The sequence below is a fragment of the Rhea americana genome, unplaced genomic scaffold (genome assembly GCF_003343005.1).
Source record: "Rhea americana isolate MKP2758 unplaced genomic scaffold, rheAme1 scaffold_97, whole genome shotgun sequence".
Taxonomy (NCBI): domain Eukaryota; kingdom Metazoa; phylum Chordata; class Aves; order Rheiformes; family Rheidae; genus Rhea; species Rhea americana.
The window spans coordinates 1,641,302-1,666,953 of NW_028187166.1; the positions used below are offsets into that span (position 1 = coordinate 1,641,302).

Here is a 25,652-nt window from a genome sequence, read left to right on the forward strand (position 1 = left end):
CGCATTTCTCGTGAACGTACTTATCTTTCCGTCCTGCCTTCCTTCTTTTTTCCTTCTTCTTCTTTCCCCCCCCCCCAATCCCTCCCTTCCAGTGTAGCTTGGAAACTAAGCAAACGACTGACTGTTTCTCTACCCGTCCCGTGGTAATAACTATTGTACAGGACTTCTGGAATCACTGAGAAAAAAAAAAAACAAAAAAAGCAAAAAAATAGAAAAAAAAAAGGAATAAAATAAGCTACAATGATGTGGGTGTCGAGGCTGACCTTTTTGTATTTGCATCCCGAAACACATGGCGTCCTCGGCCAAAGCTACGCCTAGCGCAGGGCTTTCCCTGCCTCCGAGGAGCGATGCAGCCGGAGAGCCTCGGTAAGCGGGCAGCTGCGGCCACCCTGCGAGCACAGAAAGCCTCTTCTACCACCATAAATATGACAACTTTATTAAAATATACATATGAGTACAAATCAATGATTATACGGATAAAGTTCACTGTCTGTAAACAAATATATTAAAGAGCACGTCTTTTTTGTGATATAAAGTGCAGTTATGTTTCCATATTATTATATACAATATGTCAGCATTATGGGGTATTTTTCTGTAAGCACTATGGACCTAACATTCGATTATAAGATAAAATTCTCTGAAAAAGTATACACCTACATATTACAAAAAAAAAGGGGGGGGGAGCTTGGGCTTGAGTTCATTTAGCAAGTGAAGATTGGCTTCCCACCACATTAAACGCAGCTTAAACGCAAGGTCTCGGGGATAAATTAGAAAAACGGGTACTAGACTCCTTGGCACAGGAAAAGGAACCGGTGCTTTGGTTTCGCAGGGCTGCCGCCTCGGTGTCATCGGCCTGAGAGCTTGCGCAGGTGAAAGCAGCCGGCGGGTAAGACCTCGCAAGACCGGCGGCTGCCCRCGACCGGGACGAATCAAATATACACGATGCTCTGCACAGCTCCGATACCCGGGGGCTACCGACGGGCAGCGGCGCTGCGGCGGCAGCCTCGGAGGCGGGCGCCAACGCCGGCGCCGCTTCGCGCTGCGGGGAGCGCGGAAGAGGGAGGGGGACGAGGAGAGTTTTGCAATGGTGGGGAAAGAAAAAAAAAATAGAGAGAAAAGGGAAGAGCAGGCAATCCTTAGTGCAGGGCGGCGGCCGCGGGCGGCCCTAGGAGTGGGGCGCGCGGCAGGAGCGGCAGCAGGCTTTGCTGTAGTACCAGTGGCTGCACAGGTTCACCTTGATGGCCAGGGCGCAGTTGGTTCCTGCCTGGTCCTGGCAGCTGTCGTCTAGGGAAGAGAAAGCAAAAGATACGGGGGAAAAGAAAAAAAAAAAGTTTGCAAGCTTTTTAACGCACTTCTTCCCTTCCTTGCTGACTGCTTTTCCCTGTCTTTGGGGATTTTTTTCCTTTTTTGCCACGCATGGTTTCTCGCTTTGCCCTTGGCCGTGGCGAGGCTGCCTGCTGCCGCGGTGATGTCCCCGGGGCGCGCGGGGGACCACGGCCGCGTCCCGGCTGCGGGGCCGCTGCCGCGGGACGCCCGCAGGCACAGGCGGCGCGGGAACACCTCCCCATGCAACCGCGTTTCAAGCGACAGTTTGCTTAAAAACCACAGGATTTAAGGATTTCCCCTGCCCCCTGCAAAAACCCCCTAGGATGCCCAACTTCGCTAAAGATCAGGGGGGCTTTGAGCCAGCAGACTAGCCAGATAACGAGACAGTTACAGATCCCGCAGGACGCCTGGAGACCRAGATCATTAAAATAACGGCACACAAGACGCTTCCTCGGCGCGAGCTGCGTCCCGCGCAGGAGCCCGCTGCCGCCCGAGCCGCCCCCCACTGCTCGCTGTTACCCCCGGGCCAGAGCCTGCCGCTCCCGCAGCCTGCCCCACGGCCGCCTGCGGAGGGGGCCGGCGCGGGGCAGGGGGGAGCCGTCCGCCCCGCCGGGGGCTGCTCACCTGGCGGCTCCGTGGGGCAGGGCTGCAGGTCGCAGGTCTGCTTGCCGACGGGCTTCACCAGCGGGTCGCAGCCCCGGACGATGTCCTTGCCCTGGTAGCACTTCACGTCCCGCATGCGCACGCCRATGCCGCAGGTTTTGGTGCACTGGGGAGCAGAGGGAGCGGGCTGAGGGCAGCGCCCGCCGGCGCTCCGCGAGGACCGGCTGCAACACCGAGCTCGCCGGAGGCTTCAGCGACTCTTTCCTCCCCCCTCGCCCCGTCCCTGCGCTGCCGGCTTTTTGCTCCATGCTTGCTGCCAGCAGCGCCGGATGCCTGCAGCGACCTCGGAGCAGCGATGCCCGGGCACGGCCCCACGCGCGGGGCTGCAGGAGCACCCACCCCGCCGCCGGGGCCACGTGCTGCCCCGCGGGCGCCTCGTCGCGCTCGATTTACGGCAGGGTTTCTCCTGCTGCGAGGAGCCTTGCAAAGACCAAACAAGCCGAGCGGCCCGGAGCACCGGGGAGAGCCGCGKTACGGGATCTTTCGCGGCAGCCGARGCCCTTCGGCCGCTTTCGAAGCCCGCGGCGCTCCGGAGCTGCAAAGCCGGACCGCGGCCACGTCCCCGCCAGCGGCTGCTCGGAGACGCGAGCGCCCAGCACCCTCCGCGTCCCACCGCGCCGGCTGCCGCCCACCTCGGACCAGGGCGTCGTGTACCACTTGAAGCACGGCCGCTCGAAGCAGGTGGTCTCCTCCACGGGCTTCTTGCCGGCGTCGCAGTCGGCGGCGCCGCGCGTCTTGATTTTGCCGTTGACGATCTCCAGGCACAGCACTATCCTCTTCTTCACGCCCCGGCCGCACGTGGTGTTGCACTGCGGGGGCACAGCGGCGCGGGCAGCCCCTGAGCGCGGGGGCTCGGGTCCCGCGCCGGGAAAAGAGGGGGAAAAAAAAAAAAAAAGAAAGAAAAAAAGAAAAGCCGGCGACGGGGGGAGGGCGAGGGGCGCCGCGTCCTGCTCACCCGCTCCCAGTCCTGCGCCAGCCAGGCGGCGGGGCAGCTCTTGTCGCCGCAGGGGTGGATGGCCAGCGGCTTGCTCTCCAGGCTGCACTGCGACTCCGGCACCACGCGCCCGTCGCTGGTCTTGCAGTACACGTGCCGGATCATCCTGCCCTGCCCGCAGCCGCCGCTGCACTGCAAGGCCRAGGCGGAGAGGGGGCTGACGCGGCTCCTCGGCACGGCCGAGGTTTACGGCGCTCCCGCACCACCGCGGGGAGCGGCGCCAGCCMAGAGCCCCAGCCCGGAGGCGTCCTGCCCGGCCGCCACCTCCCCGCTGGGCAGGACCCGCGAAACGGGAAAGAAAACCCACGAGAGCGCGCGGCCAGCTTGGCTCCCGCGGCCCGGCGCAACGCGGCTCTCACCGGTCCCCAGTCCGAGACGGTCCACTGCCGGTCGCAGGGCGGCCCCGTGCAGTTCTTCTCGGCCAGCGGCCGGGTGCTGGCGTCGCACAGCTTCTCGTCCTCGGAGCAGCGGATGTCCCGGGTCACCACGCTCCTCTCTCCGCAGCGGGCTGAGCACTGGCGGGGCAGGGACACGGATGGGCCGGGGTGAGGCGGCGGCGGCGCGGGCCGCTCCCCTCCCCTGCCCCGCGGACAGACGGACACGGGGAAGGCGCCCGCGGCCCAGGCRGCCGCCAGATCATCTGGTTTAAGGTGTGATGCTGCTTTTTTTCATTTCTTAAAAAAAAGCTTTTAACAGGAAACTCTCTAAAAACGCACAATGAAAACGTATTTATGACCGTCTGTAAAACAACCCGTAGCAAACCGCCCCCCTCTCCCTCCAAACCCCAAACAGCCCCAAACAGCTTCGACAGACAAGTTCAAAGGTACAGGAGGGGCTAAATCCTGCCCCAGCGCTGAGCAAAGCTCTCTGCCAGGACGAGCCCAGCCGGAGCGCCGGCTCAGAGCCGGGCTACAGCCGGCTCCCGTCACCCCACGGATCGGCCCGGAGCCCCGCTCCTCCTCCAGGCGACCGGACCCCGCACCAGCTGCGCCCACGACGCCYGGCCCGAGCCCCCAGGCTTTAGCCGCCGTTCAGAGCCGGGGTGAAATTCCTCCCGCTTCCTGCGCGGAAACGGCTAGCTGCTTTCCACGGCGTCGAGAATGCTTTCTCCAAACCACACCACCGAGATTTTTTTTTTTATATATATATACATATACATATACATATATATATATATATATATATACACACACACACACACACACACACACACCGTGGATAAATTTGGCTCTCGGCAGCCCAGTGACATTATTTAGAGCGGAGTCTGAGTTACTGCAGTCTCGCACACACACGCTTGCTCCGCGCATAACGTAAAGCGGGGAAAAGCGTCAACAGCACAGCGCTCAGACGCACCGCGCTGATACGTTAATCCTCAGACCTCTGAAACGTGCTCTTTTTTTTTTAACGCTTCTCTCCCAAGCCAACTTGGCACTTGGCTTCAGATGTGATCCAAATTAGATTAGCTTTRCCGCTGGCTAAGACAGACCTGCTCCGGGACTGTCTCAAGCAATCTGCCCCTGACACATGCTGGAGCGCTATATGCAATTCGATAACATAAGCCGCCCCGGTTTGCTACGCCAGTCAAAATAGCGYGCTAGCACGTGCCCAGGGAGCTTTTCTCTACCGAACTGGGAAAGTCAAAACATCCTAAAAAGAAGAAAAAAAAAGTAATCAGGGAATGCACCAGCCTTTCCACCAGCAGCACAGCGGGAAGCGCAGCGGCCGAGTGCCGGCTCGCGGGGAAAAAAGGCAACAGTTAAAGCACGAGCGAGAAGCCTTTGGGGAGCCTGCGCGGAGCCGGGGGCGAAGCGCCGTCGGAGGGACGGCTCACGTCGGGCCACGTGCGACGAGCGGGGCTGGTGCCTTGCAAGTTTCCAATCCAAAAGGGAGTTTCGAATGCAACCGGGACCAGGCAAACCGCACGCACGAGCTCGCCCCCGGCGCTGCCCCCGGGCCGCGCAGCGCCGGGCATGTACCTCCGACCACTCCGACATTTCCCACTGGGGCCCGCAGGCGGGATTCTTGCAGACTTTACGCTCGTCGGGCCTGGTAATATCGGCGGATTCGCAGAGATCGCTGTAGACCGAGCTGTCAAAACCAGGAGAGATCATCTTCCAGCATCGGACAATCCGAAACTGGTACCCTTCCCCGCAGGTGCGGGAACACTCGCTCCAGCTGCTCGTCTCCCACCTGCGAAAAGCAAGAGAGGCGGTCGCTGCAGCGACATCCGCGGCACCCCGCGGCCCCTCCCTCAACGCCCCCGCGGGCAGGGGGCCGCGGCGGGAGCCACGTGCCGCCAGGCTGCAGAGCTCGCGGACGATTCCCCGTCTGGGGCAGGACCAGGYGCCGAGCCCCCGCGGGCGGCGGATGCTAAAATCAGGCTGCCAAGAAGGGGGAAAAAAAAAAAAACCACGAGCTAGTGCGGTGAGCAATCCTGCGAGCCTGCAGGGCTAAACCACATCCCCGACATCACTCGAGTCTCCGCTTCGCTTACGCACGGCGCAAAGCGTTTCAGGGCACGGATCATGCGGCTGTACCTCTCCCCGTGCCCCGTTAGCACGCTGACACCCGGGAACATCCCGCTCCTTTCCCCTTGGACAGATGCTGGCCCGTCCTGCCCGCAGCCGCTGTCACGAGCCTTGAATCGGGCACGTCCCTGCGGCCAGCGAYGCACCCGAGTTGCGAGCACCAGACCTGGAGGGAAATCCAGCGGTCTCCCGATGGGAACGCCGCGTCTGGGGTCAGGGCATCAAATCACGCTTTTCAGATACAAACCTGCACCAGGAGGAAAACCTTCCCCAGAGCRCCAGCGCGGGCTCCCGACCGCACCGGTCTCGCACGCTGCTCCGACCCGCCGGCCGCCCCGAGCGGAGCTCCGCGACGGTCAGGACGTGGAAGCAGGCGGCCTGATCCCCTCCCACCGTCCGCAAGCCGAGCGCCCGCCGCGGCGCCCAGCCCGCGCACGCCTCCGCACAGCTAAGCGGCCCCACGTGCAACCAAGCCTTGACTTAAGGGAAGATTTAAACCCAGCAGCTCAAATGAAGCACTCGGGAGAACCGAGAAGAAAGCCCGGCTGCTCCGAGGGCACATCACGGAGCAGGAACGTCCGGGCTCCGGGCGTTTTCCCCATCCCTGCTTCCCCCGCTAATAAATCCAGGCCAACCCTCCCGGTACTTCTCCGGCCGGGGAAACGGGGGGCCCTGCGAGCGCCGGGGCRCCGTGTACCTTGGCTGGCACTCTCTCCCCGCACAGAACTCATGGACTGGCTCGGGACGGGTCATGGCATCGCAGTACGTATCGTCCACTTCGATCCCGTCGTAGCGCACACACATCGCATAGGTGGACATCACTCCTAGTGTCAGAGAGGATACGCGCACAACAGAGGACGCTTGGCGATTCTGACATCCCCAAAAGTCGTTTGTTTTTTTCCTTTTTTTCTTTTTATTAGCTCTGCATTTTCCAAAGCTTCCTTCCAACGGAAGGCAGCAGGCCTGACTTGACAAGGGAGGACCAAGGCGGCGGGTCCTGGGCCACCAGCAGGGCTCACGACAGCAGGCAAATAGCACGACTGCAACAGAAAGGCTTGGGGCAACGCGTCTGCCCGGCCGTTCCCTCAGCCCAGCAACCCGAGAGGCACCCAGGGCACGCTCCGTCCAGGAGCTGCTCTCGTACGGGGCCTCCCTCCTGCCCCCAGCATCGCTGTACCGAGACCTTTCCCCCCCCCCGCAGAGCAAATTTTGTGAAGTCCATTCTGGGACCTGGCTGGCGACCAGGAGGCTGCTCTGGCTACAAGAATTTCAGCTCTCAGAAACATATGGTTTGCATGAAGCTTAAAAAAAAAAAAAAAAGAAAAGAAAAAGAAAAAAACCTACAGCTCTTGACATTGTATTGCTTCTCTGCAATTTGTCATTAAGAAAGGGTAACGAGCCTGGAGAAATTTAAGTGAAGTATCAGCCTGCTAGCTGCAAGCTGGGGCGCAGCAGCCCATCCCATTCAGGAAACTTTGTTCAGAGGGGATGGAAGGACTGAAAACTGTCCTCGGGCACGTGGGTTAGAGGATCCCGGGGATGGGGACAGCTTGCAAAGTGCCTGCAGGACAACAGCAAGAGCTCCGACACGCTCAAGCGCTAAAACCTGTGCATTTGTTCTTTTAAAAAGTATCTGCCTCAGTGCCCGTTTCATCACGGCTCATGGATTTCTCAGGAGCCAGAAAGTGCCATCGATCTGCCTCCCCCCTCACAAACAGGCAGTGAAGGAGGACAGAGATCAGGTGGTTCAAAACCTTTTGGGGGCAGAAAAAAAAGGGGGGGGGGATTATGCCAAAGAACGGAGGTCAGGTTTGGTACCCTGCCGTCTATGCTGCCGTGCCAGATTTGCACTGCTGTGGATGAGAGCAGACTCTGGGGTAGGTGAAAGAGTGGGAGAAACAAAATAAAAATAAAATTTTACATRTATAAGATATATACATATATAAAAATAAATCTATATAATATGTTTAACATAGAAAAAATATATATATAATACATTAAAAATATCAAATGCTACTTGGTTTCCTGCCAGAGCTGAACAGTCTTCAAAACTTCACACTGTTGGAAAGCAGCAGAGCTTCCGAAAAACAGAACGTTTAAAAAGGGGAAGAGAGGAAAAAAACGCCCATGTGGCTGCAGAGATTTCAACCAGCTCCCCGCCAGGGCCGCTCAGGTTCGCAGAGCCAGCGCGCTCCAGCCCAGCACAGGTTTTCGGACCCCCCCGGCGCCCGAGCGTGCCCCCGCCGGGCTCGTAAATAAAGGAGAGGGGCAGAGCTAGCCGCGGGAACGCCGCCCCGTCCTCGGCTCCCTCCCATCGCCAGCGGGCAGGAAGGCGACTCACGCGCCAGGCRGCTGCGCCGAGTTTGCTACCTGTAGTACACGTAGAGCTGCAGGGTTCGTGGGAGGAAAGCTTCCACCTGTACATGTCAGCAGCACTCACGCCTTGGCCCTTTCTTAACAACTTCAATCTGTTTCTAGCGACAAGCAAAAAAAACAAACAAACAAAAAAAAAACACAAAAAAAAAAGCATTTATCAGGAGAGCCGCGACACGTCCCGTCAGACACACACATGGCTGCGATCAGGTTGCAGTTTGGTGGTTGGGTTTGGGTTTGGGGAGGGAACATTTGCTTTGTTTGTCGGTGGGGTTCGGTTTTTCTGATTTGGGGTTTGTTTGTTTGTTTATTTATTGTTTCGGTTTGTTTAACAACATACCTGTCCTGAGCCCCAAGTAGAATCCCCAGCCCGGTTAGAGGCAGAGCTTCCACTGTCTAGAAATAGAGAGAATGGGATAAAAATACCCACAAATAGAAACAGTTCAGAATTTAACAAAGTTTGCATTTTTCTGCTCAAATACACCTGGCCCTCGGCGTACAGCGCCTAAAGGTGCAGTATCTCCTCCCCTGGGAGGCCAGGTCCGAGCCGTCCCGGGGACGGCAGAGCCCAGACTCCCTCCAACCTCTCCAGCTGCTCGGACCTCGCCGGCTCGCTCTTTGCTAACGCCTACGCCGGGCGCAGGAGGGGGCCAGCCTGCTTCGCCAAGCGCGCTTTGCTTTTAAACACAGAGGCATGCCGTTCGCCTACCTGTTGCTCTGGGTAGCTTTTGCCGCTCTCGCTAGGCTCTTTTGGCTTTGCTACAGAATTTTTGCATCCCTTACGAAACACTGCGCTCGCACACGTAATGCCGTTGGGAAAGGGGTAACGGATTCATCCTGAACATAGGAACAAGCATTCGTAAAAGCAAGGGTAACAGCTTCGCCCAGTCCAGCGCCTAGGTACGTGTGGCAACGTTACAATGCACCAGGGATACTGCACCTTTACTACAAAACGCTTCAGCTCTGGTCTCGTACCTKCGTTCAACCCCCTGAAATGGCTATACTGATTCAAATAGTGCCTGAGGTCGTATCCTGACATCCAGTTGTCTCTGGCCTGGCAAGATAGGCAGCTTGTATGATTTCTAGGCAGCAGAAGCTCTGAAATTGCCTTATTTATGTGGTCATACGAGAAAAGGTCAKGTCCAGTCTACTGAATAGGTCTTTAAAAGGACACTGTTGAGAAACCGCTAGTTCCCCTCTCAGACCCACCCGCCTTCCACTGTCAGCAAGGATCTCCTGAAGGATTAAAAACAACCATCGCGCTTTCCCGGATRATTTTGCCTCTGTCGTTTTGGCAAATGGTCATTTCCTGCGTTTGAAATGGAACTGAAGTGAATGTGGCTATTTTTGTGCAAAAATAACAACCTTGGCTTACTATATATAGTGCTTTATCTTGCTGAAACAGCTTTGATAGGGGTCCCACATCATCCACCGATACCAACTCAGCCCTGATGATCATCATTGCTTCTCTAACTGTTGCTGCTCAGCCTGGACACGGCTCACAAAGCAACTGTCTTCAGCAAGACCCATTAAAATGATGGTAAATATCCACAGTTTTTTTTTTTTTTTTTAATATATTTTAATTTGCCCCAAAGAAGAGGGCATTGCTTAGCTCCTCTGGACTGCACCCTGCTCTCAGCAGCACCAAAGCAAAGCCCAGGGTCCAGGAGTCCCCCTCCCAGTTTCACAAGCCGTAGCTATCTCCACCGCTTCCCAGGAGGTCGCACTGGGCTGAAACCAGTGGAAGCGATGGTGCAATTAGACCTCTGGGATCCACACAGCTCCCTGATCCCCCTGAGCCCACAAATAAGCTTTGTATCACAGCTGGGGATAGAAAACCTTTCAACAGTGTCCCTTTAATGTGTATGATCTTAACTAAAGAGCTTCTTCTATGCTTAAGGAGGTCACAGGGACAAGCTCTAGCCAAATCAGACTCCCACCACCGCAAAACAGCCCTTGTCCTTGTCCTCCCGCCTGTAGAGCTTGTTCCTGGACAGCAAATACAAGCCCTGCCAGTACAGGGTGCTTTAGACCTTGATGACACCATCCACATGGAAAATGTCAATGCTTAAGAAAAATTCAATGCCCCACTTCTAACCCACGTTGTCCTATGTGTCTGGTGACAGTCTCTAAAAGACCATCCCATCTCCTGTGTCCATTCACAAAGAAAAGTGAGCAAAAAAGCAGAGAAACTTCCCAGGGTTACAAAAGGACAGATGATGGGAGGGGTTTCAGGAGGTCTCAAGTCCAAGCTCCTGCTCAAAACCGGCCTAACGTCAACATTACACCAGGTGGTTCAGGGACTTGCATGGTCACAGTTTGAAYGTCTCCAGGGAYRGAGATCCCTGACCCCGGGGCTGCCCCATTTGCAGCCAAGGAGTTTTTCCCATGCACCCTGTCGCAATTTCCTCCGTTGGCTCTGCTGACCATTGGCTCTTGTGCTTTCCCCAGGCAGGTCAAGAGCAGCCTGGTTCCATCCACTCTGTCACTGCCCTTCAGATGATGCAAAGCTGCCTTCAGACCTCCTTCACCCAAAACAGCTCCAACCCTACAGTTGTTCCTCCTAAGCCTCGTGCTCTTGCACCCTTCAGCTAGACAAGGTGCTCAAACGTGGCTGAACTGACTCATCCCCTCCCCCCCCACAGTTAAAGTCCAAACCCAAAACAGCATCAAACTGCAATCAGAGCCTTTATTCTGCTGCTTTGGGTGCCAGTGGGAGTTTTAACGCTAGCTTCAGCGGAGACGAGCTTGTCCATCACTCGCAGACCAGGGGGCTGCAAGCGCAGCTGCGCACATTAGGATGCAATTGGGCTTGAAAAAAAAAAAAAAAAAAGTCTACTGAGCAGGACCCTGCTGCCGTAGAGCTAACAGAGACTGAGCCTGCAAGGGTGACACGTCCAGCAGGACTAGGTCCTTTCCCAGCAATGCGCCCCCTCCCAGGCACCCCCTTCCCAGGGAAGCAGCAGGTCCCGTGGTGCGGCCATCCCACCTCCACCGGGGTGGGAGCCAGGGCGCCAGCCCCTGCGTGGTGTGCAAAGCTAGTCCTGCACCCCAACTCCCCCAGCTCTGCCGCCCCATGTCTACCTTAGCTGGCCTTGCAACCACCTCGAGCCCAGGTGGGGAATAAGCCTGCCAAGGCAAGGGGGGAAGCAGGGGCCTGCCTACACCTGGAGCCATCCCCAGCCTCCCAAAGGGCCTCAGGGACCCTTAGGGCTCACAGCAGCCCTRAGCCAAGTCAGCCCAGAGCCCGGGAGCAAGGGCACCGCTCACCCTCCTGCTGCCACCTCTGAGCACCCGCCAGCCCAGGCCAGCACCTGCTGCTCCACAATCAGCAGCATAGAAGCTGAGCAAACACAAAACCTTTTTTTAGCTATCACCATTTTGATCTGAAAAATTCACATTTTGTTCCAGAGCAAGTGGAGGAAGAGGGAGTGTTTTTGAAAAGAGCTGGGAAGAAAATTGCAATGCTCAGTATCCTTCCTTAATGAGCCTTTCTTCAAAGGGTAGAAACCTTAGCAACACATCCTTGATRCAGGAGGAGCCAGGGGATAATAGAAGGAGCTCCAGAGCTCCACAGGTGACTGCACTAGAGACATCCACAGACCGCCTGTTTTAAGCGGCTCTGCCTTCCCTTAGCCTGTAACACTAGAGTTCCTCTGAATYTTAATGAATTGAAAATCCACTGTACTCCCAGCAGGTGGGAACGCGTTGGTCTCATTTAGCAGTAGCAGAAGCGTGGGTGACCAACGTGCTGAGGTCACGTGGGAGCCCACGGCCGACCAGGCGAGAAGCAAACCCGCTGGCACTCTCCTGGCTCCTGCTCCGCGGCGTGGCAAGACACCGGAGCCAGCGGCACTATCCGCACTTGTCAGAGAGTGCTAATGAAATGCTTTCTTTGGCAGCTGAAGGAGAGGTTTCCAAGCCAAGCCACGGGAAAACATGATAGACTCAAGCCCTTGGCAATGTTTTAATGTTCTTATCATTAAGAAGTCTGTTGATRTATTTGGCTGCATGGACATTTTCTTTAGCATAAATTTCTTTAATATAAGCTAGTGTAAGTTCTGGAAAATAAGGCTAACAATAACCAGAGAGCATTTGTGCAGTGCTTACTACATCTTCTAAAGCTAAGTAGCATAACTTGTGTTTTACTATTGGGAAAACTAAGAGACGGAAGGTCAAAGTGGCAGSGCCAGGAAGAGAACCACAGCTGAAATTTGGGTGCCTCAACCCCGGACACAGTCCGGAACATGCCGGGAGGACACGCAACGGGGAGCCGAACCCACTGCTGTGTCTGGGATCTGGATGGCTCTCAAGGCCCTGACTTCCGTACGAGCCCTCTAATTTGCGATTGCATCTGAAGGACAGCAAATYGCAGTTCCACAGCAACTGTCCCGTCTCCAGCCCCATCAACAGCTAGCTCCCAGCGCGCCAGCGCTCACAAGTGCGCTGCTGCGGGCGGAAGGCTGCTCTTTGGCAGCCGAGAGGCCGTTTCCAACCCTGACATATGGTACAGCCATAAACAGGCTCAATGTGTCCCCAGGGTCTGCTGATCCACACTTGGACGCTTCCCTTCAGAGCATGACTTCTGCATGCGTTTGCTGGGAAGAAGGCAGCCTGTTTGCACTGATCCAGCCAAACGTGGGTTGTTTCAGGCTCTTTGACATATAATTAGAGTTTTCATCTGTATTTTCAGCACCCTAAATAAGAATCTTRGAGGGGAACATGTGGCTGAAGGGCCACAGTGTAGCCTGGAAAGAGACTTTGTCTTTTCCATTAAACAGCTTGGAAACCAAGGACTCAGTTCACTCGCCCACACCCTGGTATCTACCACCACTTGAGCTGCCCTGGAGCATCCTGGGCACTGGACATAGATGCATGGACAAGGATGATCCTGAGCTCCCTTTCACCAAGGCCTCCCTTGCCTGGATGAATTCAACAGTTAAGGATAGATTACGCCTTCTTTTACCTCCCTACTGCATTTGCCAACTCTGTCACTCAAAACCGGCCAAAGGGATCCTGAAGTGCACATCCTACTATTGACTGCTTTAAGTCAATGCCAATGGAGAACTTCCAATACCCTTAGCAAAGCAGGGGTTAATGGCACTGCTGCCTCACCAGCTCAGGCAGCAAGCTCAGGCTATTTCTGTAGGCCCTATACAAATGCCCTTGTTCTGCTCTGCCTCTCTAGTAGCAGTTTGGTAAGCAGGGCTATTCCCAGGAGCTGCTCTAAGCCTCATCCTGCTAACATAAGTGAGGAGGCTCATGGTGGTGGGGGGAGCGCGAGGAGGGGGGAAACCAAAGTAGATAAAAGTGGGCCAAAACTAACTTCTGCTGCATCAGAACTAGGAGGAATAGGAGGAAGGGCCTGGGAAGTCAATGCTGGACATAAGAGGAAACAAAACTAACAGGAAAAGACGTTTCTTTATGACCAGCACTCTGATAATGTGCTACAGCACGCAGAGAGCAATAAGCAAGTTGACAGCTGTCACATGGACAATGTGACAATGTGCCAAGAAGACTCTGAGCTTTCCTCCTGCTTAAATGCTCTCCTAACTTTCTGCTCCCAACTTTGATCCTTCCCTTCAAATTAAGCCCTGGTGAAAACCTTTTAGACATCCTGCCCCTACTTACCTTCTGGCCTCCAAAGCACAGGAAACATATACTGGGGTCTGTCTTTAAGTTGAAAATAACAACAAATAGGGTTGACCAAAAAAGACATGTCTCCTACCTTGCTTTGTGGGTTCTGTTTCCTTGGGAGCTGGTCATGGTGACAGTGGTGTTTGAAAATGGCATCTCTGCCGACGTGTTGATGGCTTTGCCATTGCTCAGCTCCATGTAGGTGCTATTGATGGTGTAGGTCACAACGCCATCGGTATCCTCGTAATCAACATAGAGACTGTCAATGTGCGAGCCCACAGAGTTGACTGGGTCTCCCTGGGCAAAAATACTGTTCATGGTCATGTTGAGAAGCAGCTCCTTCGAGTCCGAGGTCTTGTCTAGCAGCTTGTCAGTGATAGCGTTCTCCGAAAGAAATTCCCTGGAGGTGAACCTGGGGTCAAAGTCTCTGTCATCATGGTCTGTCTGGTAAGTAGACCTGGTTACGTTTGAATCTAGATTGGAGCCAATAGGGGAAACAGTGATGACCACAAGATGAAATGCATTTGGAGCACAAGGCACAAGCAGCTCAGAGCAGCAGAGGCAGGGCTGGGCAGCTGGGGGGRGAGCTGGGGGCCTGGGGCAACCTGATGGGAGTTCAACCCACATACCCAGTGAAACCATGTTGAGAAAGCGCTCCAGGCAGTGGGGTGACAAGATGGCCAAGGGATAGAAAGGGTGTGGTTGGGGACTACTCCAGGGCAGCAGCAGTGACAGAAGGGAGCTTTACACACCCAGSACTCCCCAGCTCGCTCCTCCCCTGGCACAAGGCAGAAGGGCAGGGTGCAAGGTAAACTGTGCAAGGCACTACTGACAACCACCCCCCCCCCATCCACCAGAAACCAGAACCTGAAGGGCAAAGAGGCTCTATGAGTGGAGGTATCTTAAAGAACTTTCCAAGTTTTTCAATTAAAAAARGGGGGRAAAAAAGCAGAATCACTAACATTAGGAAGTAGAGCAATTCTCAACAAGAGCTCTGGAAAGTGGAACAGTGAGGCCCAAGTCTCCTCCTTACCTTTGGGTTGTTTGCCCTTCAGTTTTGGCTCACAGTCAATAGTTTCTGTTCTTTCATAGACCTCATTGGTTTCCTGACCTTTGCTCAAGTTTAAATCTTCCTCCGTGTCCTGCCTTCCAAACACCTGGTTCTCCAAGTCTATCCTTTCCCTGGAGATTTTCCCAAAATAAGTTGCATTGTGTTGGATAAAACCCAATGGCACGTCTCCATCGAACTCTCTGCTTTCTTCACTATCTGACTCGGAAAAGGTATAGTAGATGGGCTGCAGATTTGAGTGCGGCTTCCTCAGGAGAGTATATTCAAATGTGATGGATGGATTCTTGCCATTTTGATTCCAGACCTGAAGAAACAAGTGAAATTATTAGCCGATGCAGTAGACATATGGCACGCAGTTTGTGATTCGTCTTGGAATTGATGGTTGATATCTATTTCACCATTTCCAGTCTGCTTTCCATCATATTGACAACTTCTTGTAACTGGAACAGCACAATTTGCCAAATGTTATTTAGCAGCACTGCCCTGGGCATTTGCCCCAAGCTAGGGGCTGGAAGACCTAGGGTTTACACCTTCCTTTGCCAGTGAGTGACCATAAACACTTGGAAAACTTGCATAACCTTTCTGCACTTCGCTTTTTAACTGCGTAAGACAGAGCTGGTGATGTATCGCTCCGCTTTTCATAAAGCGGACTGAGATGAGAGGTGTGAGGTTACAGACAGCCACTTGCAGAAACCTGCTTCCACCGCATTGCAGTGAACGGGGAGCCCACATCCACTTTCTGCAGCTCCATCTCAGCTGAGGATGGGAAACRGCAGCTGAGGAACTATAGCCTCTTTTACTGGTCTAAAGATGGTAAAAGCACCCAAGCAACCATCCCTTCCCCTCCCAAAGGGGCCCAGAGCTGCATGGAAGATGGTAAGGGGTAGGCTCTGGCTAACTGCCTAGAAGCCCATTACATTTTTTTCATATGTCTCATTTCAGAAGCTTTTTTCCTCCTCCTCCKCTTTATGTAGCAGGTTAAAGTTTGTGCACTTGACTAAGCTATCTGGCCCAGTTTCTGACTTTTACTTTTCCTATCAGGTAACTCAGATTATAAAGCCAAGGAGTAGAAGAGAAATATCCCCCCAGTGCCTCAGGCAACTTCTCTCTCCAGAAAGGGGAGCTACTAAGCCTCCGTTCATTATTTAAAGCTCCGCATCTGACAGTGCTAAGGCAAGTAAAATAGGTTTGTGCAAGGAACAGGACACAATCCCTGCTTCCACACCCTTCCCCATGCAGGCAGAGAAATAAAACCGTCCCTCTACGTGTTGCTGTTGCCACGGTGGTTTTACTGATGGCGACGTGTCCATAGAGAGGAGCAGAACTTGTCTGCACAGATATATGAACCTTTCCTCCCTACTCCAGAAACCGCACAGCCATGTTAGCCCAGCACTGAGCCCACGCCAACACAACCATCCTCTTGGCTGGATTTACAAGCTTGGACTTCAGGCAGTGCCAGCAGCAGCAGCTTGTCTGCCAGCTCAGAGCTGCTTCCCACCCATCTGGCTAGGACAAGCAGATCTTCCCGTCTAGCTCCCCAGATGCTGTCTTGTTGCTGTACACAAGATTTGCCCACAAGTAACTAACACACTTAAGAGCCACACAGGAGGGAGAACAAARTATTCAGAAGGATTCAACATAACTGTTCCCTTCCCCATCACATCCAGCCTTAAGTCAAAGCACACCATTATATTCAAGCCTTGATTCGTTGGTCCTTGTGCGACAATATACTCTATCCCAGTCTCATAGACATCCATTGGCCTGCGGTACTTGAACACCGTGCCGGCAATGTTGAAGTTCTTTGGGCTGTCAACTTTGTAGTTCCCATTGAAGAAGTAGTAACCAGCTTCATCAGCCACAGCTTAAAACAAGAAAGAGGAAAGAAATAAGTTCCACCAAGTGTACGAGGATGCAGTAGTTCATTCAGGGCATAAAGTTACTAGTATTGCAGGAGAAATATTTGTTTTATTACTATAGAAATAATAGAGACAAATGCATTATTTGCAACTCATTACATAGGCAGACTCCCAAAACTACGGGTCATCTTCTTCTATATTGCAAGCTCTTGGCAACAAGGAGTTGCTGTTGCTTATGAGTCCATGGCACCTCTCACGCTTTCAGCACTTGCACAGCAAGCATTAAGTGATAAAGGTTTTGCATCCTGCAGGCAATGAGACTGTCAGACTGCCTGCACCAGGAGTTCCCTCTTTGTGAGCACTGAGCCAATTACACCTTTAAAAAGTAACAATAACAAAAAAAAAATGACAGTCATAGGCAGAAATTCACCTAATCCACCGTGCTGGYTCAAGGTAGGTGTTCCATAGCTAACCCAGGAACTGTGCTAAATATAGGCTTTTATTCAAGCCTTGCTACACATCGCCATGAGCTCTGGAGGCAGCATCAGAATGTGATGGCAGCAAATGTGTGCATCTGTTGGTGAGTGGGGAAAACCTGGCTTTYCCCATCTCCTGGGCAGCTCTGCCACTGCCACCACTCAGATCAGCCACATGCCACCAACACATCAGTGGGGCAACTTGCAAGTCACACGTCCTTGCTACTGATGGCACTTGGCCACTGCTCATTGCCCAAGCAGCAACAGATCAAGGAGACCACAAGAGAGCTGAACTCACTTAGTCATTTATGACCCAGCACTAGCTTATTTGTCATAACTCTCTGAAACAGAAATAACACTGACCAACAGTTTCTGCAATAAAGCAGTCAAAGTGTTGAAATACACAGCCCAGGTCCTCAGATTGGGTAAGCCAGTGCACTTCCCTTCAGAGTGGTTACAGTTTTCATTGACTACGGATTAGCCCATGTCTGCAACAAAACTATAGTCATATTAATACTGGGGTGAGGAAGAATTAGCCAGTATACACATGCATTTTAGTAAAGTACCAAGAGGTTGTACACACCCAAAACATCTGCAGATTTTTTCCGTTCTACTATCTGGATATCTCTTGCTCCAGCAGGAATGTGTGTTACCAGAGAATAGCCTATGGGAAACTACAGATTAATGAAAAGGAAAACTTTGTAACAAATAATCTAACAAAATACTCTTAGTCAACACTTGCCATGTATCAAGCAAACTGTCTTTGATTCAAAAATATTTAGAAGATACAGTTTGAAAGATTGAAGTTGATGACTGTTAGACTGCAAATAGGCAGTTAGTCAGCAATAGAGAAAAAAAAGTTTGTAAACTATACATACTAATTTAGAGAGGGAAGTACGGGGACGGAGGGGAGGAAGGATGCAACCCTTGCATGCCCAAATACTAAAAAGTAGCGTGAAAAAGGTACGTGGAAAGACTGCTTCATTAGCTAGAGAAGCTGTCCTGTGGCTCCGTACAGACACGAGCGCGAGCTGGTCTTTCAGAAACCCCCAGTGAGGGATCACAACTCATTTCTCCTCCTACTCCCCTTTGTTCAACACTAGATAACTAATGGGACAAGTCCTCATAACTCCATCAAAATTACTGGAGCTTGCTCTGACTAACGCTCTCTGAGGACCTATTTATTAAAACACTATTTCTAAGATGACTATATTTAGGACAAGTAAGTTCTGTTGCCTTACACCACACTAATTTTGGAAATCCTGGGTTTTCAAAATATCCCAGCTTCCTGTTATTACAGAGCATTTGTTTCTAGTCTTGCTCGGTCAAAAATAAGACTAAAACCGACACTGGACTCTTGCATAACCCTGTCTCACCATGCAATATGGGAGATCTCAGACATCCAAGAAGTGTCATGCAAAATTACTGGTTTTCTTTAAAGAAGGCTTTCCCTATATTCCCAAATATTTAAGAGCAATTCTTTAACACAGATAGAACATGTGCGAATAAAGCAAAGGAGGGCAGCTGGTCAGAGCTGAAAGTGGTTTACCRAAAAACAGCTCTCCAATACAAATAAAGCAAAAGGTCCCTTAAAGTCTTACCAAGATGAGAATTTCCTTTCCGGTAACTCCCAGTCACATGAGTGCAGCTGCTCCCATCTCCTTGGCAAACTCCACATTTATCCAAGGTGTGGGTGGAAAACAGAATGCCATCGCATCCAATCGGCTAGAAAAAGAGTAAATAGAGTATTGAGGGGCAGGCAGATATTGCACCCATAGGAATTTTCTGAATGCTACTAACAATATTTTTGCTATAATGTTTAACAACCTCACATTTTCCAGACACGCAAACCCCTCGGAAATCAGTGTATTTGCAGGATGTTCCATCCCGAGCCTGAACCATTAACTGTCTCTGACCATCCACAGTGGTGCAATGGAGGTCACAGGGCTTGCTAGAAATGTGAACATAGTCATCTAAGGGGAAAGGATATAAAGATATATTCAAAACAGGACAAACACAATAAACTTTCATCCTACCAATGTCAATGAATCTCTGCTAAGCTAAACAGCAGCAGCAGCAACAGAATTGCATAGCAGCCAGCRTTTCAGAAGCTACCATCTCCAGTGTCTGCAGCTGGCCGGGAGATTGCRCTTCTGACAGCATGACAACCCACTGCTGCAAGCCTCTGCACAGCCAGGCAGTCCTCAGTGCCACCAGGAGCAGCCGCTCCCGTTAGCTGCATCACTAACATCGGCCCATGAGTAGTATCAAAGCAGTAAGGACCAATATTCTGTGCAGAGATTTGCAGTAGAGGTACACACATTATACAAATATATGCATGTTTCTATATAAAGTATTAATATACAAGTTAACATAGATGTATACTGTGATAAATAGATACATAACTACATTCAAAAGAAATTATAGCAGCTGAAAATAGAAGCACTTTTCATGAATATTCATCTAAGTTGGACTACGTTTGCCCTTTGCTTTCTGCAGGTAACTGGTTGGCTGTATCCATCGGCTCAGCAGTGACAAGACCTCAAGCGTTCAACACATACTGTATAATACCGACAGGAAGCAAATGACAAATTCGTATCTGCATCAGAAACCCAATGCTAAAATGTTACACTCAGCCAATCAGGGAGCGGTTATATACCCACTGGGAGCAGTTATATACCCACTGGCCTGCGCGCCCAAGACAGACAGCATCAATTTCAAAACATTATTCTGCAAATCACCCAGGAGCCACTTGAACGCCTGCTAAAACACAAAACAATTCACTGTAACTATTCTGATGAATAATCTCAAATTGTGAATATGTTTAAAGAAATCGTCACCTTGCCACAGGAAAGGGACAGAACTGGCCAAGTGGTTATAATCAACCAATCTGCCTCTATTCTGTGGGCTAAGTTTCACCAAGATTGCAAAGACACTGGCTTTTATCACATAAAAGGAGGCAACATGTAATTTCATTTAGCATAGCTGTTATTAGGCATGTACAGAGGCACCTAAACCACAAAAATTCCGTTATTTCACATCTGTTATCTCTAGACACCTAAACGCCTCTGTGAATCTTAATAAATCAGCACTTAGGAACCTAACTCCCCGGAAGGAGAGGGGTCTTGGGATCCCAAGGGCCCCAAGAAATTCTTGAAACTGGCCAAGAACTTTTAAAGTTCTATTTTGACGGGAGTTAGGTGCCTAAAACAAATAAATCTCAGTCTCTGACTCCAAGTCACTTGCGCAGCTTTGTACCACTCAGCCCGGATGACCAGTGAACTGACTCACTTCATCCCAGTGACATCTGACAGCGCACACAAACCATGGGGGAGTAGGCAAATGTCACCAAAATGCAGGATGGCCAGTAAGGGCCACAGTTCAAGGGACACTGGGGTGGGTAAGCCAGACACTCCTGGTCAGCAAGGACCATCTCCCCCTGCTCTCATCCTCCTCCTCCAGCCCTTYAGCTCTCTGGTGCTTGGGAACGGTGACCAAAACGGACCGCGGGCTGCAGCCATTACTCTACTTCCCTGTTGTATTTTACTTTTAAGCTATCCTGCAGCTGCAAAATGCTCCTTTGAACTCTGAAGACAGTCAATTGCGTCTCTGAAAACCACTTTAAAACATCAGAGGAGGAGCCTTCCTGCAGTCTATAGCATCTTAACTATCAAAATATTTTGGCAAAGCGTTAAGGAACACACAAAGAACGTCTTGTTACCAGGATATAAAGGTTTCCATTGATATGTTCGTCCGTTATACACATGGGAGTTAAATGATGAGCACTGCTCCTCTCGAAAGCTCCTTCCGTTTGCAGGGCACTCCTAGAACGGGATACATTAATATCCTCATGAAAACAAAACGCAGGAAAGGTTTCCGGCACATCTCAATCGGCTGCGACGAGCATGTCACAGCCTGGCCGCAGGGCTGCTGCCACCACTGCCTCCTCCTCCTCCTCCTCCCCATGAGGCTGAAGGCCTGAGCACCCCAGCCAGGGGAAATCCTCCTGGGGCAAGGGCAGCCCACTGGGTTTTATGGCCCCCAGCTCCAGCCAAGGGCCCAAAGCACCCTTCGGGTGAAGGGAGCCAACGAGGGAAACTCCAGCTGCTTGGTGGGGCAACAGGGTGACCAGGTGACCACTACAGGATAGAAGGTGCCTTCTTGGGAAGGACCCAGAAATGCCACTGCATTAAACAGGTTTTTCTTTGAACATTCCCAATGAGAAAAAGGATATCCTTACTTGTACTTTGCAGAGCTGGTATCTTTTGGATGTTCCAGTGCAAGTTTTATTAGCAAGCCCACTCACTGACTTTCTTCTGAATAAAGAAATGATGGTTAGACAGTGGGTCAGGAACTCTCTCCTCTTCCCTTCTTTAAATAAAAGGGCTCATTCCCTTCTTCTGCATGGTCTCTGTGTCCATGTAGACAAGCCACACAGAGATACACCAGGATCTCACTGGAGTCAACAGCAAAGGTCTCACTGGCTTTGTTACCTGTGTCATGAACTACTTTTATAACATCTTAGGAAGTATCACAGGGGGTGAGGGCCCCAGGGGCAAGGTTTGCCAGGYGATTTGGGGACTTCACAGACAGTCCAGAGAAGACACACCATTATGGGAGCAGCATAGATCAGCAGCCCTGAGTCCAAYCCCACACTGCTGTACCCAAAGAGCCTTAGGGATGGGCTTACGCCATCTCTGCTGCCTGTCTACCCTAATTCTCTACTGGAGAAACCTCAGGGCCAGCTCAGGAGCTATGTGGCTGGTCCTCTTACGGGAAGACTCCCAGGCACATCCTCCTTTCATCTGAACATTCAAAGGCACACTTACCTTCTGTAACGGTGGGGTTTGCGAGATAATAGGTATAGCCGTGGTGAAAAGGTGTTAAGGGATAACTTTCTGGATCAAATTTACCTCCAGCACATGAGAACTAAAGGCCATGGATTTCACTAGCATTGCTGCAYGGTTCCTCCTACCCCCGACTCCCTTGTACTCAAGGAGTCGCTCGATTTGCATGCAGTACCTCTGCCGGAGACAGTGCCTCTCCTGGGATTTGACGCCTCCCCCGCAGGTCCTCGTGCACGCAGTCCATTTGGTCCACTCCCCCCACCAGTACGCAGTGACATCTGCTCCTTCTTCCAGGCTGTTCGATGTCTGTGCGATATCCTGTTTGCAACGCCAGCATTCGTGTTTGGAAGAGAGGAAGCGCTCAGCATTTACACTGCAGAGTCAGCATGGCTAGAGCGACTGCTCATAGCGATCTCTGCAAACAAAAACCCAATATCCAACATGCCAACTCCCATCAGGCCAAAAAATGCAGGTGTCCCATGTCAGTGGGATCATTACTCCAAGTGGAAGCAGGCAGGGCCTTCAAACAACCTTGCTATTAGGGGGTTTCCAGAGCACYCATTACTAGGGTGTCCAAGCACAAAGGTAGCCACATGCATGACCTGCCAACCTCTGTGCCCAGAGACAYGAGAAACTGGTGCTTATCCTGGCCCTCGTCTCCTTTACATCAACAGCCACAGTGCTCAGAGGACCAGGATCTCCCACTCGGACTTTTCTGCCGCATTGCATCTCTCACGTTGCTAACAAGGCATTTCCTGTTGCATTTGAGCTCTAAYCTGAGATTTCCATCTTGCAAGAAATCCTGCATTTTCTCAATTATGTTTTCATTACAAATTGGAATGAAATTGCCATTTCTAGGATTCCTTGGGAAAGGGAGAGTTCATTGTTCAGCTCAGTTGGCAAAACTGAGCCAACCCCAAACCCTAATCTCTCCAACACTTTCAGTGCTGACTCTGGTCCACAATGACTTCARGAAGCTGAGGAGCCAGATGCAGCCAAAGACTTAACTGCAAAGCCTTGCAAAACCCAGGGCAGAGTATGAGCCTGGCTGTAAGGAGGGACTGAGGATGAAGCGAGAGAGAAAAACCCCCTCCCATCCCACTCGGCAGCCGGACAGCAGGCCAGCCTGCTSTTCCTGTGGATGCTAGCAGGCCAGAGGAGCCCACACACTCCTTCTGGGAGCACCACTACTTCAGGAAGGTCCTCAACCCCCAGCTCCCCTCTGCTGATACGGGCCAACACACATAAGCTGCTAGCTGCATATGTTCATGTCAGCCCAGTACTTCTGAGGGGAGAGGAGCTGCTGGAGGTCAAAGCAAGAACCCACGCTCTTCAACATGGGCTGCATCGAGGCTTCCCTGCCCTGTGCTGGATCACRCTGCATCACCACCACATGTCTACACCTGTGAAGAGATGGCTTGTTGCAGGGCAACGGATGTATTTTTCCATCCAGAATAACCTGTTTAGGTGTTTCGATTAATACTGTGTTTACGGGGAAAGGGAGAATAAAGTTTTAGGCAAAGAARCCAGGAACTCCAACCACTGCAGGAGCCAAGGAAACATCGCTGAGACTTAAGATCACATCATTGCCTTTTAGAGCCTCATTAATGATCTCTGCATGCTCTTGGCCACAGAGAACACAACTTAGGCTAGCAGCAGACTGRAAGGAGCAGAGCCAAGCCATATGCCCTCACTGCAGGCTTGATGTATGCAGACAGATCCCACCACTCCCAGCTTAAGCATCRTAATTCATTAAGCCACTGTAACATGATTACATCTCCAGCCCTGGCATACGCAACGAAGTAACTTATTGAATTTGGGATGACTTTATAGCCAGATCATAAACAATGACCCTCCTTCCCAAGGAGGGAAGCAGCCCCGGGAAGAACCAGGACCTCAGCATGCCTCTGCCACRGAGCCTGGAGCTCTCCTTCAGCACCAGCACAGTGCCGGCACCCAGCACCCCATGCACCCAGCATCCTACGCACCCACCTTGAAAYGSCCAGACTCCCCCTTTCACCCACGCCCTAGCCCGGCCAGGCGGTGAACTCACCTGTGATATCACGAAGGCGATGTTGCCCACAAAAAGGACGATGGCTAGMGTACCTCTCAGGTGGGACTGCTCATGGACAAAGATGCTGCTCCACCTCCATTTAATTATCTTCATTCTGCAACGCGATCAAAAGCTGCACTGCACAAGACTCCCAGCCAGTCCCACTATGTTTTGAGACAAGGGGTCTACCTTATAGCCTGGATCACATAGATGATGCCCATCTTCTTGGGCTCCCGCAGTCAACTGAGTGACACCAACCACCAGTGACTGCATTGACCCTGAAGTTGTGTTAAACTAGCAGAAGTGTTAACAAGGTATGGCTTCACATCCCATCTCTGGTTGCTGTCTTCCAAACTACAACTTTGCAAAAATGCCTAGCAGACTTATAAAAAGGTTGGAAGTATTCAGTGGTTCTGGTTAGTTTAAACAAAAGCAAATCCATGGGTCCTCAGCTACTATAAATTGGCAGCACTCATTAACGGTAATATTTTCTCTGAATGAGGCTAATTCATTTTTACTCTTGGTGTTGCTGGGAGCAGCGTGTGCCTGTGGATGTCCATGCAGGCACATGGGTCCACATGGGCTGCACCTGATCTCACAAACACAARCTGAAGTTCACAACCTGCTTTGGAAGAAGCAGGAGGCTTAAACTGGAGCAAGTAACCAYGAGTGTTGCACAACAGCTGGTAACAAGAAACATCCCTAGATTTTAAAAGAGAAATGCATTTAGAACTGCTCCTAGGAAAAATGAAGCAAAAGGCTTCATAAACAGACAAACAAGAAAAAGCAGTTAGCAGTCATTATTTTTGCTTCATTTGTTCAACTAATACCCACTGACTTCCAGGRAAGAAGCCTGTTTCTATAGCAAAGGGAAGCACTCAAAAATTAGAAAAAGAAATAAAGTAGCACAAGCATCAGTCTTTCATCTCTTTCTCCATCTGCTTCATGAAACAGAAACCCAGAATGTTTTTTTTTTTTTAAATACAGCTCAAAACCACAGTCCATTTTATTGTGAACCTCACTGCAAGAGCCAGAAACGAGCAGGTTTCAGGAAATCATGCTTCCAGGCAATCAAAGTACCCTATGTCTGTAAGAAAAAAATATTCTCCTCTAACCCAATTTCCCTTGAAAAGTAACTAGACATTATCTTTAGGAAGCGGGGGAAGTGGGACACAGGCTGCTCGTGGGGAGAGGGGAAGGATTGCAGGGAGAGCTGGAACACAGTTTCTATTCTCCTGCTTTCTCTTCCTGCAAGGGCTTTTGTAGCACTTCTGGGAATGTGCAGTTACTGGCACTGCCACCAAAACTCACTATCTGGATAACAAAACTCATCCGAGGGCTTCCYGATGGCCGATTCCGCTCTGCTGTCTCCGTGGTGTAACAGTTCAGCATGCAGGAGACCCCTTCCAGAGCCCAGACCCACTGATTAATTGGAGCCCAGGGCTCTTGGCTGTGTATCCCCGGGACAGGTGGCTGAGCTTTGCCTTACAGTTGGTTTTCATTAAGACTTCCAGACACTTCTGATTCAAAGCCAATAAAATAACTCGCTCAGAGCTCACTCGCTCGAAAAGCTTCATGCTTAAATAATAATAATAATAAAGAAGGCACCTACAAATACTTAGGAGCTGGCACAAGAGGAAGCCCCGCCAAAAGCGCGCAAACCTGCCAGGACGGGGAGGACGAGCGCGGCAGCGCAGCCCCGCGCCCCGCCGCCGCCCGCGTTACACAACCGCGGCCGCGGAGCCGGCGCGGCCCGCGGAGCCGCCCGAGCCACCTCGCCTGAACCCAGGCGCCCCGCGGGACCGCTTTCGGGGGCTTTTTTCTTTTTTT

At 51.7% G+C, this 25,652-nt stretch overlaps 1 protein-coding gene across 6 annotated transcripts; it reads right to left on the reverse strand.

Annotated features, from left to right (window-relative positions):
* Positions 1-400: 400 nt before the first annotated feature.
* Positions 401-25,357, reverse strand: ADAMTSL2 (ADAMTS like 2). 6 transcript variants are annotated; one of them, XM_085325390.1, is made up of 18 exons: positions 23,823-25,357; positions 21,945-22,087; positions 21,163-21,238; positions 20,644-20,746; positions 18,750-18,895; positions 18,524-18,647; positions 17,506-17,586; positions 16,276-16,451; positions 14,555-14,894; positions 13,613-13,994; positions 7,882-7,979; positions 6,209-6,335; positions 4,960-5,173; positions 3,343-3,498; positions 2,945-3,115; positions 2,622-2,798; positions 1,951-2,095; positions 401-1,284 (listed from the first exon to the last, which is right to left on the reverse strand). In XM_085325390.1, exons 1-18 carry the CDS (start codon positions 23,934-23,936, stop codon positions 1,166-1,168), a joined length of 2,892 nt encoding a protein of 963 aa, XP_085181516.1. In that variant the 5' UTR covers positions 23,937-25,357; the 3' UTR covers positions 401-1,165. The 6 variants fall into 6 exon arrangements, with proteins under 6 accessions (XP_085181516.1, XP_085181517.1, XP_085181515.1 ...); XM_085325391.1 differs by having other exon boundaries at positions 4,960-5,071; positions 7,882-7,985; XM_085325389.1 differs by having other exon boundaries at positions 7,882-7,985.
* Between the last annotated feature and the right edge of the window lie 295 nt (positions 25,358-25,652).